This window comes from Lutra lutra, chromosome 14, assembly GCF_902655055.1.
Source record: "Lutra lutra chromosome 14, mLutLut1.2, whole genome shotgun sequence".
NCBI lineage: Eukaryota > Metazoa > Chordata > Mammalia > Carnivora > Mustelidae > Lutra > Lutra lutra.
In genome coordinates, this window is record NC_062291.1 from 87,925,239 (window position 1) to 87,942,305 (window position 17,067).

General features: G+C 64.1%; 1 protein-coding gene across 2 annotated transcripts; it reads left to right on the forward strand.

Moving 5' to 3' along the window:
* The first annotated feature begins 1,251 nt into the window (after positions 1 to 1,251).
* Positions 1,252 to 15,894, forward strand: DPYSL4 (dihydropyrimidinase like 4). 2 transcript variants are annotated; one of them, XM_047703493.1, is made up of 14 exons: positions 1,252 to 1,427; positions 4,416 to 4,504; positions 5,068 to 5,252; positions 7,166 to 7,330; positions 7,868 to 7,929; positions 8,026 to 8,106; positions 9,414 to 9,482; positions 9,858 to 9,978; positions 10,752 to 10,908; positions 11,211 to 11,352; positions 11,928 to 12,098; positions 12,445 to 12,624; positions 14,047 to 14,212; positions 15,088 to 15,894. In XM_047703493.1, exons 1-14 carry the CDS (start codon positions 1,389 to 1,391, stop codon positions 15,177 to 15,179), a joined length of 1,719 nt encoding a protein of 572 aa, XP_047559449.1. In that variant the 5' UTR covers positions 1,252 to 1,388; the 3' UTR covers positions 15,180 to 15,894. The 2 variants fall into 2 exon arrangements, with proteins under 2 accessions (XP_047559449.1, XP_047559450.1); XM_047703494.1 differs by lacking the exon at positions 1,252 to 1,427 and adding an exon at positions 2,493 to 2,515.
* Positions 15,895 to 17,067: the final 1,173 nt, after the last annotated feature.

Sequence of the window (17,067 nt, forward strand, 5' to 3'; positions counted from 1 at the left end):
GGAGGGCGGACAATGGGGCGGGGGCGTGGAGAGCCAGGCCCCCGTTGGCCCGGTCCACACGCAGCAGACACACCTGTCACAGGAGGCTGGGGGACCTGTGGCCCCTCGCCGGCACCCGCCATGGCTGCACGCCAGCCGCAGGAGCCCGGGAAGCCTCTGCCCTTCGGCCTGGGAACGCTGGGCACAGGCAGCCCCCCGGCCAGGCCCAAGCTCCGCAGTGGTTTCCGCTGTGTGGAGGCCGCCTTCGAGAACAAGACGCTGCAGCTGGATGCGCCGGCGCCCGCCGTCGGAGCCTTCAGGCTGGAGAGCCTTACAGCTTACAGACCCAGAGGGAACCGGGGAGCCAGACGGCGATGGCCCCGGGGCTCCGGAAAGTCTGGGAGAGCCGCCTGGTGTGACGCAGGGCCACGGCCCAACACAGGTAGTAGGCGCAGGGCAGAGGCCGTGGGGGCGTGGGCTGGGGGCTGGTCCTCTTCCCAAATCCGCAGGCTCCCCGAGCTGTGAGGGATGAAAGCAAGGCCTCCCTCAACTTGGCTGGCCGCGTCTGTCCCCGGGACTAAGCTGTCCCGCGCTGCCGGCCTCTTCTCTTGGTTCTGGATCTCTGGTCCGTCAGGGGCCGCTGGGCCTCTGTCTCTTTCTCTCTCTATCCCTTTCTATCTTTGTGTCTCCCCAACTTGTCCCCTTGTCCCTAAGCTCCGCGCGGCCGCAGGAGAGCAGCCTTGCGGAGAAATGTGTCCACCGCCAGGTCCCAGAGCCAGTACACTGCCCTGTGTCCGATCCAGGCCCAGGGCATAGATGCAAAGGAGCGAGGCTTGGGCCAGAGGCCCCGCCCCGGAGAGCGCCCGGCTTCCGCAACGCCTGGGCCTGGACTTGAGACTGAATTCAGTCCGGCGGCCTCGGGTGCTTCCGGTCACCAGGGCGCTGGCGGTGGTCCCTGGCTGGGCAGGAGCAAGGGCAGGGCCTGGCAGGACTTTGCGGGGACCTCCCCACCCTCCTTCCTGGAGTGCAAACCCGCGCACACAGCGGCCAGGACTTGTACCCGTTCTCTCCCCTCCCCACGCAGCAGGTGTCCGCGTGTCCGTGTGCGGCCTGGGGCACAGATCTGGCCAGTGGCCACCGCAGCGGCTGGGGCGCGGGAGCCGGTGGGTACCGAGCGGCCGGGGCGGGGCTCGAATGCAAAGGAGCAGCGGCAGGCGGGGGGCGGGGCGGGCCCGGGGGCGGGGCTCGGAACCGGAGCCGCGCGGCCTGCCGTGCTCGCACTCGGACGCCCCGCGCCCCCACGTACACGCCCGGGCTCTGCGCGCCCCCGCCCGGGACCCCCAGGCCCGCCCCGCTCGAGCTAGGCCACGCGGGCCCAGCGAGGCGGCCGCGCGGGCGGGAGGAGCAGGATGTCCTTCCCGGGCAAGAAGAGCGTCCCCCGGATCACGGTGAGCCTGCACCGGCCCCTTCACCCCTCGCCCCTGCCCCTCCCGGGTGCACCGTCCCGGCTCTGAGCCTAGCGCTCTGCCCTCCGGGTCTAGCCGCCGTGCGGGCTCCTGTCCCGGCGCTGGCCCTTCCCGCAGGGTTCCTTCCCGCGCCGGCCGCCCTTGGCCGGGGTTTCCGCGAGCGCCTCCCCGGGCCCCTTTCCAGAGCCAGACGCACAGGTCCCGGGCCATGCCGGCTTCCCGGGACCTCCTGTGCGCCCAGGGAGGGCCCGCGGCCCGGAAAGGCCTGCTCCCCAAAGCGCAGAGGTGCCCTCCCTCCCCGCGCTGGACGGGCGCGGAAGCCGGCGAACTCGGTCTCGGGGTTCTGTCCGGGGGTCGGCGGGCGGACGTGGCCTTTTGTTGGCACCGCCAGCCAGGCCTGGGGGGAGGATGCTGTTCCCCGCGGGGCGCTGCTGGCTAGCTCCGGACCGCGCCTCCGCCGCGCGGGGAGCTCTTTGTCCGAGACAAAGCGACTCAGCCCCCGCGGCTCAGCCTGGAGCCCCTGGAGGCCCGGACCCCTCCACCGAGCTGGGGCTCGAAGACTCCAGGGGAGACCAGCGCTCACGGGTCGCCGCTGAGCAAGCACCCTGGTAGCCCCAGCTCTCGGAAGGAGAGACCCCCCTCAACAACCACATGCAGGGGTGCGGGAGGTCAGACCGTCCACCCCACGCTGCCAGGAAACAAAGCCGCCCCTTCCAGGGAGGGGGGGAGGGGCCCCTGCGCCAGCTGGACGGGGGCGCGGGGGTCTCTGCTGGAGCTGAGACCGACTCTGGAGTTGACCTCACCTGAGGTTGGAGGGGTTCCCTGGTTCACTTCCTGAGATGCTCAAGGAGGAAGGAGCCCCTGTACTTTCCGTGCAGGAGGAGGTCCTGTCTGCAGACTGGCTCAGGATCCTGCCAAGTGGCCGGCTCTGGGCTGCCATAGGGTGGGACAGACGTAAGGCATTTTGTTTAGGGTCACTCCCACCCTCCTCCCAGTGGGCATCGCACTGTGTCCCAGCGGCCTTCCCTCTTGGTTCCAGACCCAGGGTGGTTTCTAAACTCTGAGTTCAGGTGCCTGAAAGGGGAGGGGTATTGAAGTGTAGTGACCACAGGTCTCTTTCTAACCGGGGGACAGTGGGAGACACAGCCCACAGGTCTCTTCTGCCCAAAGCCTTCCCTTCCTGGGTTTCCTTGAGCTTATTTGGGGCTACCTGTGGCCTGTGGCAGTGTGTCAGCTGTTGTGTGGATAGAGGGTGGTGGTTTTCCTACGTGGTCCGAACGGAAATCAAGAAGATGGGAAGATAACGCAGTAAGGCTCCCATGGCGCGAGCTTTGTGGCGCTTTAGCCGTCCTGCAGGGTTCCTGTGGACAGCACCGCACAGCTTGGCTCCGTGGCGTCGGCCAATGGTGCGTGAAGAGCCACTGACCTCAGGCTGGAGCCCTGGCCTGGCCTTGGTGTGGACTCGTGGAAGCCCCGGCAGAGGGCCCCACCTCCCTGTGAGGTCCGCCCGACATTCCTGCCCGGTCATGCCAGAGGGAGCGCAGAGGCGCCCACGGGGCGCAGAGGAAGGGCCGCGGAGCCGGCTTCTCACCCGCAGCGCTCTGTTCTCCGGGCCTCTGCTCGCGTCCCGTGCTGCTGCCCACACTGCTCCGCTGAGGTCCGACCGTCACCCCTGACAACCGTGCGACGTTCCACGCATGGCCCCACTTTCCGCCCCTCTCCACTCCTTCCCCACCATTTAGCGGCTTCTTCGAAGTGGGTTTACTGCTGCCGCACCCTGATCCACCCCACCCCGTGCCCCAGCTCCAGGCCGTGCGGGTGACCCACCGACCGCTGGCCTCGCTTGCTGGCACTCTGTTCCCCCGCGTGGGATACGTCCAGGCAGCACCATGACCCTGTGGTCTTGACCTGGCTCTTCAACCCCACGGCCTCTCCCGACCCCATCTCGGCTCGGCCCCAGGATTCTGGCCCAAGGCCCCCCACCTCAGGGGCACAGGCTCACATGGCTGCAGACTATGGCCCGTTTCCTTCCTCAAACAGCACATTCTACTTTACACAGAATCGGTGTGATTCACCAGACCATGCTCAAACCCCTGCTTCAAGCCCCCCACAGGGGCCCACTGACACCCCAAGCCCAGCACGTCCCTCCTGCACCAGGCTCCCAGCCCCTCACCCTTCCATGCAGAATGTTCTGGCATCTCGTGTCCGGTATCAACGCAAGCTTGTTCCTGCCTGAGAGCTCTAGCAGGAGCTGTCCCCTGGCCTGGAACCCTGCCCCTGGCCATTCCACGTGCAGCCAGCCCCTCTAGTAGGCCCTTTTCTGCCCCTGAAGCAGCCCTACTGCCTCTCCCTTCGCGCTGTGACACCAGCCTCTGTGTTCTTGCTTTGTCTGCGATGGCCTTGCGTCATTTCTCATCCTTGTCTTTCTCCCTGCGCTGGGAGCCAGTCCCCCACCAGGGCGGGGACCCTGCCTGCTGGGGCGCTGTTCTAACCCCCACGTTTGGCACCACGATAGGCCACACCATGCTGGTATGAACCGGACCCAGCTGCCATCCAGGAGCCCTGAGGGGAGCCAGTCCTCCATGGGACCATGTGACTTTGTCCCCCTCTGATCTGAGCCCGAGTGCCATGAATTAGGTGGTAGCCATTTAAATGTAATGCATTTCACTGCTACGCCTTCACCCCCGCCTTGGCCCTCGCGGGTTGCTATGCCTTTGGTGAGGCTACACGGCTGTCCTGCGGGTGTGGGACCTACTTGGGGCCCGTGGGAGCCGCCGTCGAACCGTCCTGCCGCTGCGCATCTCTGCTCCGTCCCTGGAGATGGTGGGCCACGCTGGCTTCTGTGTCTGCTTCAGGGCACACACATCACGGCCGAGGAGTTCGAGCATAATCCCGGGGTGGGAAGTTACGGGACAACGTTGAAGAACTGGGTGTGAAGAAAACTGACCCATCTTTCTTTGTTTCCGACAGAGCGACCGCCTTTTGATCAAGGGTGGGAAGGTCGTCAATGATGACCAGTCCTTCTACGCGGATCTGTATGTGGAAGACGGCGTGATAAAGTGAGTTCGTGCCTCCCATATCTTCACAGATCACATGTGTACACACGGATCACAGATTATCCACAAGTTTACTTTCACATGAAATCCACCTAAATTTCTTTTTTTTCCTTTTCCAAAACCCAGCTCTCACCCAGGCCCTGAGTGATGAAAAATCTCGGCAGTTAGTGGCACGGTTTGGGAAGCAGGACGTTCGCTCATTCCTGTTATCACAGCTTTAGGATGACTCAGGGCTCACAGCAGGGGCTCAGGAAGCACTTACTGACCGCACCTGTTAGCTCTGCCGGTGTCGTGCGCGGCTCCAGCCACCAGGCCGTACAGCGGCACGTGGAAGGCCCGTGGACGTCCCAAGGGCAGTCACGTGGGCCCAGGCTGGACCCTATGTGTGACCGTCTCGAGCCCCTGGCGGGGGTGTGGTGCTCTCCGATGGTCTCCAGGGGTCAGGCCAGGGAAGTCCTGGCCCTGTTGCCCTTTTCCTCCAGGAGCCCGAGCAGAAGCTTCCCTGCTTCACTGTCCGTGCTCTGATCTAGGCTCTTTGTAAGCAGTGAACTCTGTGTTGCTTTCAGACAAATCGGAGAAAACCTCATTGTCCCCGGAGGCATCAAAACCATCGATGCACACGGCCTGCTGGTCCTGCCCGGCGGTGTTGACGTCCACACGAGGCTGCAGATGCCCGTCCTGGGCATGACCCCAGCAGACGACTTCTGCCAGGGGACCAAGGCTGCCCTAGCAGGAGGGACCACCATGATCTGTGAGTGTCTCCCCGTGGGGGGGACCCGTCCCACGCCTCGCTTCACTGGCCAAGCTCGTGTGTTGCGGGAAGAGCCTTACAATAGGCATTTCTTGGGGTCTGTTTCCCTTTATTTACTGTTCAGTCTAGAAAAGCCTTGCATATTCCTTTGTTATCCCCATTTGCATCGTGAGTCATCTTGCCTTGGCAGCTCTAGGACGCCCCTGGGGTTTCCACGGGAGCAAACGGATGAGCGCCCAGGAATTCATTATTTCCTGGGAAGCTGGCAGCTGGCCAGGGACTAGGTTTTCAAAACCGAAATGCCTTGTGGACATGGAGGGGTCGTGTTGTCTGAAACCAACACAAGCCCAGGCCTCCTAAGCTTGGTTTGAGTGAAACCCCTGCTGTGTCAGGGGGAGGCTGTGTTTCCAGGGACAGAATGGCAGGGATCCTTGCCCGCTATTTCGTGCTGGCTCTGTGCCGGCAGCAGCTCGTACCCCATGGGACCTCGGCGGAGAAGCCCCACCTAACAGCTTGCAAGGTGCCTGTGGCCAACTTGACTGGGAGGAGCTCAGAGCCCCGGCGAGACCCAGCCCCTCCTCTGGTGGCCTTGAACGCCAACAGCTCCCCGGTGTGAGTGCAGCATCCCTGCCGGGCTTAACCCTGGCCCAACCCAGCTGGCTGAAGCCAGGCTGCCCTGCGTCCCAGCTGTCTGGCTGCAGGGGACTCTGCTAACTTTTAGAAGTCACACTTGGCGAACCTGAGCGGGAGGAGGAGGAGGACCCTCCTTAGAAGGGGGTGAGGGTGGGCTTGTGCCCGCGAGCAGCTCTGCTGTGCCTGGCGCAGCTGTCATTGCTGTCACTGCTGTCACCAGAAAGGCTGCTCTGAGGACTCTGGGCTACTGCACAAGTGGTGTTTGGCCCTTGCCAGAATCATGGGTTGGTTTGGTTTACTCAACCACGAGGCAAAAAACAAAACAAAACAAAACAAAAAACCGGCCAACAATGATCCACATTTTAGTTTGACTGGGGAGACTGGCCATTTTTGGCCATGGCTCACCCTTGTCACCGGTGGCCATGGCCGGCCAGGACAGCTTCGTGTTTGTCACCGGTTCATGCCCGTGCTGAGGCATCAGACAAGCCATGAGGTGTCACCATGGGGATGGACAGATGCCACAGGCACGAGGCTGGCCTCTGTTGAGCTGTGTCTTCCTCAGCCTGCCAGCCCCGGGCTGGAGCTGCAGAGGGACTGTAGGGTGGGGGTCCCATGAGGGGTGCACTGGAGGAAGGCACAGCGTTGGCCAGTAACCCTTGGGTGCGCGTGCCTTCTTGCTGGCCACCCCTCCTCTGAGCCCTTTCCCTGCGCTCAGGAGAGGCTGTGAGCAGTGCTTGGACCTTGGACCTGAGCCTGGGTAGGGAAGTGGCAGCGCAGTGGCCCTGCACTCTTGGTCTCCCCGGGGGTGGGGTGGCGCTGTTGGAGGTGTGTATAGTCAGTGAGATGCAAACAAGGGAGGGAGACCAGCCTCCTGCCACTGCTCCGGGCAGGTGGGCCATGTCCGGCACCATAGACAGCGCCCTCGCCTGCCACCACCCCCGCCCCCCGCCGCACCTCGCTCTCCTCCCGCCCTCCAGCTGAGCCCCACTCAGGTAGACACCTGTGTGGGAGGTTAAGTCCCTTAACTGTGGTCCTTGGGGTGTCCATCAGAGAGTAGTGGGGCTTGAATCTGGCCTCTCTCTGCTCAGAGGAAAGCCAGGGGATGCCTCTTCAGACAGAACCAGTGGGCAGGCTCATAGTGGCTCCAGCCCCACGGAAGGGGGCCATGGCCCAGATGCACTTCCTGGTCTCTTGGGAACATGAAACCAGTCTCCCCTGGAGGCCAGGGTGGTTCCCAGGGACCAGAGTGGGGGCTCGGCTGACCGCACTGCCCCCCTCAGTGGACCACGTGTTCCCCGACGCGGGTGTGAGCCTGCTGACAGCCTATGAGCAGTGGCGGGAGCGCGCGGACGGCAGGGCCTGCTGTGACTACTCTCTGCACGTGGACATCCCCCGCTGGCATGAGAGCATCCGGGAGGAGCTGGAGGCCCTGGTCAAGGACAAAGGTAAGGGCATCGCCCGAGGCGAGCATGGGAGTTTGGGCCTCCCTGCTCCTGGCTGGGAAGGTGCACTTCCCCTGGGCCGCTGGCCAGGCTGGGCTCTGCTTCTGCCTGACCCTGGGCTTGGGGGAGCTGGGATTTGGGGAGAAGTTGAACAAATCGAAGGTCTGTTCTACTTCCAGAGGACCCAGACGAGGTGGTCACCTGCCTCTGCGTCTGTAATTGTCCTTAGCTGTCTGGCCCTCTTGTCTGCTGCCCTGGGACAAGGGCTACACATTTCCGTAGCATCTGAGGTCTTCCTAGGAGCAGAACACTTTCAAACGCCGTTCTCGCTGTCTGTGCTCGAACAAGCCAGTCGGTAAACAAGGCTCAATCTCTTCTAACCAAAATTTCTGCAGCTGAAACCGCACGAGAGTTCCGTGGCGGAGCTGACGCGTTAGTTAGGACGAGGCTCCCGTGGGAGGAGATCGGGGAGCAGTGGAGGCCCCCGGGCATCTGACCGCCAGCGGCTGAGCGTCCAATCTCCTCTTGCCTCTCCTGCAGGTGTGAACTCCTTCCTGGTCTTCATGGCGTACAAGGACAGGTGCCAGTGCACGGACGGCCAGGTGAGGCAGGTGTCAGGAGGAGGGCAGAGCGGGTGTTTCAGATGGCCGGCAGGATGGCACAGCCCAACCCACACGCCTTGTCTGCTCTCTTCCCAGATGTACGAGATTTTCAGCATCATCCGGGACCTGGGTGCGCTAGCTCAAGTGCACGCAGAGAACGGGGACATCGTGCAGGAGGTGTGGAGCGGGCTGCCCGTGGGGCGGTGAGGGGCAGGGGTGGCTCCTAGACGTGCACACTGAGCACGTCATCCCACTAGCAAGCAAGGAGTTGGGGGAGCCAGGGGGGCTTTTGCCTGTAGCACAGATTTTTCTATTATCATACTTATCAGAAGTTCCCCAGAACTTTTGGGGGGACTGAGATGGGGTTTCCTGGTGCTTTCTGCCCCTGTGGATTGAGGCCGCCCCGGGAGCTGGTCCTTTTCCTTCTGACCAGTGAGTACAGGGTCTGGTCCCATGCTTGCCCCTCAAGCCCCGGGCTGAGGGATGGTTGCCCCCAGGTGCAGGCACTTTGGGGTCCCTGAGATGTTTGGGGGCTCCTCACAGGGCCATACTCTGCACAACCCCCTGGCATCCAGACCCGCAGAGAAATTTCCTGGCAGGTTGGGCTCAGCCCATCCCAAGCTCAAAGGCGGTGAGCCCTGGGAAGGGGCACATGGGGTTCCCAGATAGCTGGTCCACCCGCCCCTCCATGAGGGCATTGTGTGCTACGTGTGCCCCTCTGGTCCAAGGCCAGGCCCGGCGGCGTGGTTAGGAGAACATTGTGGGTCAGCTCAGTGCACAGGTGGGTGGGCAGAGCCTGCCTGGAAGACACCGCACAATGTTAGCGAGTCTCATTATTGGGTCCATGGGCTTCTGCTTCTCCCGCGTTCTCCATGGTGGAGCCTGGCATCCCCATCTCCGTTTACGCGAGAGGCTGCTCAGGCACAGATCTTCAAGGGCAAGCTTGGGGGAGATGCGGTCTGTCCACCCCAATGGCAGGGCCCCCAGCATGCCCGTGGGCCTGCCCCCACCAGCAAAACCAGTACAGCAGGCAGAGTGCGCGCTCTCCAAGCCCTGTACCTCATCTGTAACTTAGGGAGCTGGGGTCACTCCTTTCCAGACCCACCCTCCTCCATTCTGAGTTCTCCGCAGCTTGTGATTCTGGGGGGCCTGGCAGCCCAGGTCTTGGTTTAGGGGAGCAGGGTTCACGTGAGATGTGGGGGTCAGTGTTCACGTGAGATGTGGGGGGTCAGGGTTCACGTGAGATGTGGGGGTCAGGGTTCACCGGAGTTGTGGGGGGTCAGGGTTCACGTGAGATGTGGGGAGTCAGGGTTCACCAGAGATGTGGGGGCAGGCGCTGGTGAGATGTGGGGATGGGGCTCATGTGAGATGTGGGGGCCGGGGATCCTCTCGGGGGCGGGGTCCCCTGGGTATCACCCAGAGGGGGTTCTGCGGGTCTCCGGCTACCCCTGGGCTGGAGTGTGGTGTCCTGTCCATTTATTTAGGAGCAGAAACGGTTGCTGGAGCTCGGCATCACCGGCCCTGAGGGCCACGTGCTCAGCCGCCCTGAGGAGGTAGGAGTTTGCTAAGGGCTACCCCAGCCCTGACTGCACTGCTGATCACCTCTGCCTGGTGTCGGCCCTGACCCCACGGCAGGGCAAGGTGGTGACGCACATGTCCCCCTCTGGGGGGTGTGAATCAATGGGCCCTTCCCTCCGGGCTCATGTCCCCTCATGACCACTGGTGGCCCTAAGGTCTTTCCCAAAGGCCAAGAAGGCGGTGGGGACAGGCTCTGGTACTGCACAGGTCAACCCAGATCCTGGGCACTAAGCCACAGGCAGGGTCCTCAGCCACACACGGTGCCCCCTCTGGGCCCAGGATCCCCGGGCGATGGTCAGAAGGAGGCCTCAGGGCCCTGGCCCAGCCTGAGCGCCCCCTGTCTTCCCCAGGTGGAGGCTGAGGCTGTGTACCGTGCTGTCACTATTGCCAAGCAGGCCAACTGCCCCCTGTATGTCACCAAAGTGATGAGCAAGGGTGCGGCTGACGTGATCGCCCAAGCCAAGCTCAGAGGTGAGTGCCAGGCCCAGGTCCCCACACACTCATGCAGGGAGCTTTCTGGGGGTCAGGGGTCACATTCTTAGGACAGAGCACTCGGCTGGCTACCCAGAGGCTCAGAGCAGACAGGTCCGAGAAGTCGGGGCTGCCCTGCCTGGCCTCTTGTTGGGGGGGGTGCTCTCGGGTCTGTGGCCCATGGAGATGCAGGTGCCCAGTCCCACCTCAAGTGGGGCCCCGTCTTCCTGTCTTCTTGGGGTAGCAGCTGCTCCCCGTTGGCACCATTTGCCCAGAAGTGACAGAGCTGGACACGTGTGTATATGTGTGGCATGCGGGCATGTGGCATGTGCGTGGGTGACGCAGAGCTCCTGATTCTATGTGTGATGGAACTTGGCCCCCTTGGCCCTGCGGGAGCCCCACATCACCGTTCGCTGGGGTGCATAGCCTGCGGGTTGGGGTCTGCCCCCAGAGCACCCTGTGGCTGGAGGAGGCCGGGGTACAGAGAAGAACTAAGGTCCACGGGGAGAGGCCTCAGGCGGGGGCAGGCACAGCTGATCATGTCTCACCGTGACCGTGGCCCGGCTGCTTCCCCAACAGGCCTGACCCCCCAGCAGGTGGTGTGGGGTAGTGGGTCCAGCAAGGCCCCCACCCCCGATGTGGGAAGCTGTCCAGCATCGGGAAATTGAGGGGCAGTCAGGGGAAATCAGCAGCACAGGGCCAGGCTCCCCACCTGCCTGGGTCCTGGAGGGCATGCAGGCCGGTTGGAGTGCCTGTCATGGGTCTCACGGCAGGGGTGGTCGTGTTCGGGGAGCCCATCACTGCGAGCCTGGGCACTAGTGGCTCGCACTACTGGAGCAAGAACTGGGCAAAGGCTGCAGCCTTCGTCACATCGCCCCCAATCAACCCAGACCCCAGCACCGCGGACCACCTCACCTCCCTGCTGGCCAGGTAGGGACCTGCTCCAGGGTGGCCCAGCCCTGCCCACAAGCTCCAGAACCCCCATGGCCTCAACCCACGGGCAGCTCCAGCTTCTGCACAAACACTGGGCCAGACATCCCAGGCCAAGGCCCCACACTGGTCTACCCCAGCCCTCCTGTGCCCTACATGGGGACAGCAGTGCTGCCCAGCTCTCATGGATACCCTCCAGCCCCCGTGGCTGTGCTGGCTGGGGAGGGGGACAGAACTGATGGTGGCCTTTGCTGGCTCACAATTGGGCCACCGTGGGCTCCCTTGACCCCAACTTTTCTCAGTGGGGACCTCCAGGTGACTGGCAGTGCCCACTGCACCTTCACCACTGCCCAGAAGGCTGTCGGCAAAGACAACTTCACACTCATCCCTGAGGGCACCAACGGCATCGAGGAGCGCATGTCTGTGGTCTGGGAGAAATGTGTGGTGAGTGGAGTGGGGGCCATGGGCTGTGCCACACACAGTTTACTCGAAAAGGAGGCCACGGACTACTAAGCACTCCACGCGGAAGGGGGGCAGGGCTTGTGGGCTCACCGGGTGTTTGGTTCTGGCCCCTCTGGAGGAGACCTCCAGCTCTGTGGGCTAGCCAGGTCCTCCCCTGGATTCCTGTCACCCGCAGAAAGCATCCGGGAGAGGGGTTCCTTGTGTCCTATGGGATGGCACTCTGTGCTGCTAGTAGTCTCCCCCAAACACCTCAGATTTCCTCAGACTGCCTGCACCCCCAAACTCCAGCCCCGACCCCTCCCTGGGCAGAGGCCCTGCTTCCCCAGGTCACCTGGTCATCCGGGGGGCACTGTCCCATCCTTCAGGGGACACAGACATTGTCAAATCTTCATTGATTGACTCACAGCAAGTGTGGCGTTCGTGCACAGCCAGAGAGCGACCCTGGGGTCCGCACTCTAAGGACACCACTTGTGGCCTGAGGGATGGGAGGCGCTGTCCACACCGGCCCGGAGCCTGGACTCCCCTCCCACCCCGAACTTGGCTCTCTTGCTTCCCAGGCCTCAGGGAAGATGGACGAGAACGAGTTTGTGGCTGCGACCAGTACAAATGCAGCCAAAATCTTCAACGTGTACCCAAGGAAGGGGCGAGTGGCGGTGGGCTCTGATGCCGACCTGGTTATTTGGAACCCCAAGGCCACAAAAATCATTTCTGCCAAGAGCCACAACCTGGTAAGAGAAGCCTGGTTCTTAGGTCAGGGTCAGGGTCTGGGTCAGGGTCCGGGCTCAGGTCCAGGTCAGGGCCCGGCCCCGCAGCCCTGGGGAGGGGCACCTCGCACCTGACTCAGTCCTGTTAGTGGCTCATTCTGCTGCCCTCTGTCCCGAGAACGGGATTCAGGGGCGGGAACAGCCGGCTGTGGACAGTTCCTTCTGAATTCCCGCCCCGCCAAGGTGGCCCGGCCTTGTCAGGGCTCCTAGAGCAGGTGCGCCAGCCTCTGAGGATGCTGCCCAGCCGCAGCGCGTTGAGGGGTGAGGGGGCCACAGCGCTGGGAGCCCGACCCTCCCCCTGTCTCCCCAGAACGTGGAGTACAACATTTTTGAAGGCCTCGAGTGCCGAGGAGCCCCCACGGTGGTCGTCAGTCAGGGCAGGGTGGTGCTGGAGGACGGGAACCTGCTTGTCACCCCCGGGGCTGGCCGCTTCATCCCCCGCAAGACGTTCCCCGACTTCGTCTATAAGCGGATCAAGGCGCGCAACCGGGTAAGGCCCGTGCCGGGCGGGGTCGGGGTGAGGACGGGCTGGGCGTCGGGTTGGGAGGACGGGGTGGGGGTCGGGTTGGGGGGACAGGGTGGGGTCGGGGCCGACCCGGCGGGGAGGCGTGGCATTCTGCGAGGCTTTTCCTCGGGGGCGGGGGGGCGGCAGTGCTCGGGGCCAGGCCTCGGGCCGCGCGGTGGACGGGGGCTGGGCAGCGGCTGCATTGCGGTGTCTGTAGGGGCCGCCGCCCCAGGACAGCTGCCAAGACCGCGGGAGAGGCAGCCTGGCCCCTTGCGCGTCCGCGAGCGCATCCTGGTGCGCAGACAAGCGTGTGAGTAAATACGCGGGGACGCGCAGGTTCCGCAGCAGCGTTTATGAGCTTAGACGCTGTGAGCGCTTTTCCCACACCCCGGGCTGAGCTGGCCACCGCCGCGTCTGTCGGCCCCAGGGCGCGCACTGGTGGCTCACACGCACACACACGTGCACGTGGTACACACATTTCTGCTTTACCCCGTTTCGTAGAAGGACGTTGTCTGAACCCACAGGGAGGAGGGCCAGCCTCTAGGGTGGGCTGGGGGCCGGGACGGTGGTCTCCTTAGGGGAGGAAGGACAGTGGAAACCGCTCTAACTTGCGATGACGCACCTGCCTGGGGGTCTCCGGCTGTGAGGGCTGCACGGCTGCCCCCCCCCACCCCGAAGGAAGGACCTTGGGACAGCCCCGCAGCTGGTGGAGGTGCAGAGTCTGGGCCAGAAGCCGGGCACCCCCATTCCCTCCCGCTTAGTGGGATGGGGGGCCCGGGACACACGCGGGCGCCCTGACGGGTGCCAGACGCAGACCCAGCCCCAGGCAGCGCCGGCACTCGGAGAGCTGAGGGGCTCCCAGGCCCTCACCCGGGGTGATGGGGGGAGGGTGGACTCAAAGCCTCGTGCTGGTCCATTTGACCTGAGCCACCAACCCGTGGTGACCCCTCAAGGCCGGCCACCATCACGAGTCTGAACATGAGTCCCGAGGGCCACACACGCAAGGGGGCACATCCGTTGCTGCAGCTGCTGGGAAATGTCTCTGGCCTTGGGCCATTTTCAGGGAGACCCAGGGCCTCCTCCAGGCTGGAGGAGGTGCTCGGCTGGGGCCTCAGAAGTGAGGAGGCGGGGCTGTCAGGGCTGGCGTCCTGTTGTTAGAAGCGGCTGCCCACTCAGGGCCGCCCTGTCTGAGGAGTGCCCTGCAGCCCGGGCCCAGCTGCCCAGCCCCAGGGCCAGGAGGGGCTGCGTGCACGTGTGTGAGCAGAGAGCCATGCGCGTGCAAGTGTGGAGGTGGATGCGAGGGGAGCACCTCCACAGGCGGGGTCCGGGGGTCTGGAGCCCGGGTAAGGGGGTCCGTGGGGCAGAGCAGTCTCAGCCCCCCTCACCCCGCCCCCCCCGGCCCCGCAGCTGGCAGAGATCCACGGTGTGCCCCGAGGCCTCTACGATGGGCCCGTCCACGAGGTGATGGTGCCCGCCAAGCCGGGGGGCAGTGCCCAGGCCCGAGCGTCCTGCCCAGGGAAGATCTCGGTCCCACCCGTGCGCAACCTGCACCGGTCGGGGTTCAGCCTGTCTGGTGAGTGGAGCTGGGGGTGCTGTGCTGGTGCATCCTAGGGGCGGGTGGAGCCCTGGGGTTACAGGTACCAGGGCCCAGCCTGTTTGCAGGTGAACTCAGCAAGGCCGCAGACCAGGCAGTGTGGGGCCTGGGGGCAGAAAATGCTTCCGCCTGCCCTCCGGGGGCCCAGGGTGTGGACCTGTGGGGAAACCCCGTCCTGCACCAGCGTCCGCCCCAGCACAGCCCCAGTGACCCCCTCCTTGCGTTAGCCATGCTGAGGAGACCGCTGTCCCTCTGAGCCCAGGGGTGAGCGTGGGATCCAATGTGGCAACCTGAGTGCCACGTGGGGTCCGGCCCCTCCACCCTCAGGGTGATATGGTAGGCACATAAGGAAGGAGTCTGTGAGCCTGGGGATACGTGGGGACACTTTGGGAGGCTCAGGTGGCTTGGTGCACCGGCCGCTGCTTGGAGCCTCTGGTCGGGCACGCTGTGTGGTGGGTTCCTGCAAAGGCCCTGAGCCCTAGGTTCTCCCCACAAACCAGAGCTTGACCCTCCCCCTTCCCACCCCCGATGTCCCAGCCTGACTGCCCTCAGGTGACAGAGTCCCTGTTTGCCTCCTGGACACACAGGGCCTAGGCAGTTCCCCCTGGAAACCCCGGGGACAGCTTAAGAGCTGGCTTTCTCCAGCACGGGACTGAGACCCATGGCGGGATGAGCAGGCCTGGCCCCCGGTCGCACTTCCTGGGCTCCCCGGCCTCAGCGTGGGGGCGCCGGCTGGTCCCCTCGTCCACGCGCTGGGCTGTCCACAGTGTGGGTGATGGGGACGTGGTGGCCTCGGCCGAGGTCCCAGGTGCAGCCAGGGCAGCCGGGTCGTCCTCACACCGCCTCTTCTCCAGGTTCTCAGGCTGACGACCACATTGCCCGCCGCACGGCCCAGAAGATCATGGCGCCTCCTGGCGGCCGTTCCAACATCACCTCGCTGTCCTAGGCGTCCCCGTGCGGCCCAGCGAGTCGCTGGTGTCCCGCCGGGCAGCGGCTGGTGGGGGGCCGCTCACCTCACGTAGCTGTCCCTTTGCTGGGTTTACCTGAAAGGTGCTTAGCCTCACCTCCCCTGCCCCAGAAACTCCCCTTCTGGGGTCCCAGGTCCTGTAGGAGGAGCCCACACAAGGAAAAGGGGTCTCACTGCCAGGTTGAGGAGGCTGGAGATGGTGGCCCCGGGGACAGCCAGGAGCTCCATGAGGCAGGGCAGCCGCCCAGCCAGGCCCGCAGGATCCCCCGGGCCTCACAGATGCGCAGACAGCAGGCCAGGCCACAGGTTCAGGCCGTTGGCTCCCCCTCCCCACGGGGGATCACTGCCCTGCAAAGCCCCGGGCCTCCTGCCAGCTCCTCTCCCTGTCTGCCCTGCTTGGGGGAGCCCCCAGCGAGCCGGCCCCCGCCCCAGAGCTGCTGAGACTTCAGGGACGCACTGGACACTTAGCTAAGGGCGGCCTCGTTTGTACACGTTACCAGGGACCAAGCTCGCCCGCGTAGTCGCCTGTTTCCAGGGCTTAGGGTCATTTAGCTGAGATGCTGTCCCTTCACCACTGAGTGTACGTCACAGTAGTAGACTAGAGCAGCCGTTTTGTGCATCGAGGACAACTGTAGCCAGGAAGCTGCATGCCACGCACAGCCCAGACGGCGGCCTGCGCCCCGCACCCCCAGGAATCGGGGCGATTAAAGGTGTCTGGGTTAGAAGCCGCTGGTGTGTGGAACCCTGACTTCATCTTCCCGCTGGTGCTTTCCGCACAGGCCCTTCGGGAACATTCGTGCTGGCCGTGCCGCCCACCCCCGGGGACAGCTCTGTTCCGCCTCTGGGCAGGGAAGGGGCAGGCACCCTTCTTCCTTGAGAAGGGGGCCTGGGAGCCACGCCCGAATCCAGGCCTGCTGGATCCAAGCGCAGCCAGACAGAGGGATGCTGGCATGACCCACGGCCAGGGGCTCTGAGGGAGACGGTTGGGCTGGAGACCTGAACCCACATTCTGACCACTTGGGCCGGGAGGCTGTGGCCCTGGCCTGAGGTCTATACCTAGCCACCCACCCCCGCCCCAGGTTCTGACTCAGGAGGAGGAATGGCTGGACTGAGCTGGGCTCTCCTGCTTCAAAGAAATGGTCCCAGTTCTACCTCCAAGTGTGGGATGTTCCCAGAAGGGTGTCTTCACCTTAGGAACAGGGTGTGCGTGATCGCCAGGAAAGGGAGCTTGGCGGTCAGGGATGGTCCCCCACCTCTCACACTGCTGGGTGCTCTGGCGTCCGTGCCGGCGTCTGTGCCAGGTGCTGACCAGTTGCGTCCTCTGGGGGGACACAAACAGCCCCGCCCTCGAATCTGGGCTTCTGGTGGAGCCGCCATGGTCCAGGCCGGCCTCTGGAGAGGTCCAACCTGGCGGTCTCCGTGTTCCTGCCGGCCCAGGGTCAGTGCAGCCTCCCAGCCAGGTTTCTGGGGCTCTGCTGGGGCCCGTGTTCAGGTACCAGTGAGAGAGATGATCACGGAGCCAGGCCACACCTACCTCCCAGCCACCAACGCAGGAAACAATCTTAAACTCAAGACCCTGAGATCGAGACCTGAACTTAACCAGTGGGGCCACCTGTGTGCTCAAGATTCACATATTTTTACAAAACCTTAAACCTCTTCTCCTGCTCGAGTCTCCGACATCACCAGGTCTCCACCTAGAACCTCCTGGGAGCTTGGTAGCCCCCACAGGGCATCCTGCAGCTGGCCACCTCTGGACCCTGGCTTCCTGCTGCTGACCAGAGCCCTGTGTCCCCGTGTGAGCACGTGAGGTCATGTGTCTCACTGCCCGGCCCTTGGCGAGTAGAGCTGGGAGCCTGCCTCCTCCGCC

What these genes read in the sequence shown, in the direction of transcription:
- DPYSL4 (XM_047703493.1), top strand. Translation starts at nt 1,389, where the DNA reads ATGTCCTTCCCGGGCAAGAAGAGCGTCCCCCGGATCACG. An exon ending in AGAGCGTCCCCCGGATCACG is followed by an intron (nt 1,428 to 4,415) that starts GTGAGCCTGCAC and finishes TGTTTCCGACAG; the next exon opens with AGCGACCGCCTTTTGATCAA. An exon ending in CTGCCAAGAGCCACAACCTG is followed by an intron (nt 12,099 to 12,444) that starts GTAAGAGAAGCC and finishes CTGTCTCCCCAG; the next exon opens with AACGTGGAGTACAACATTTT.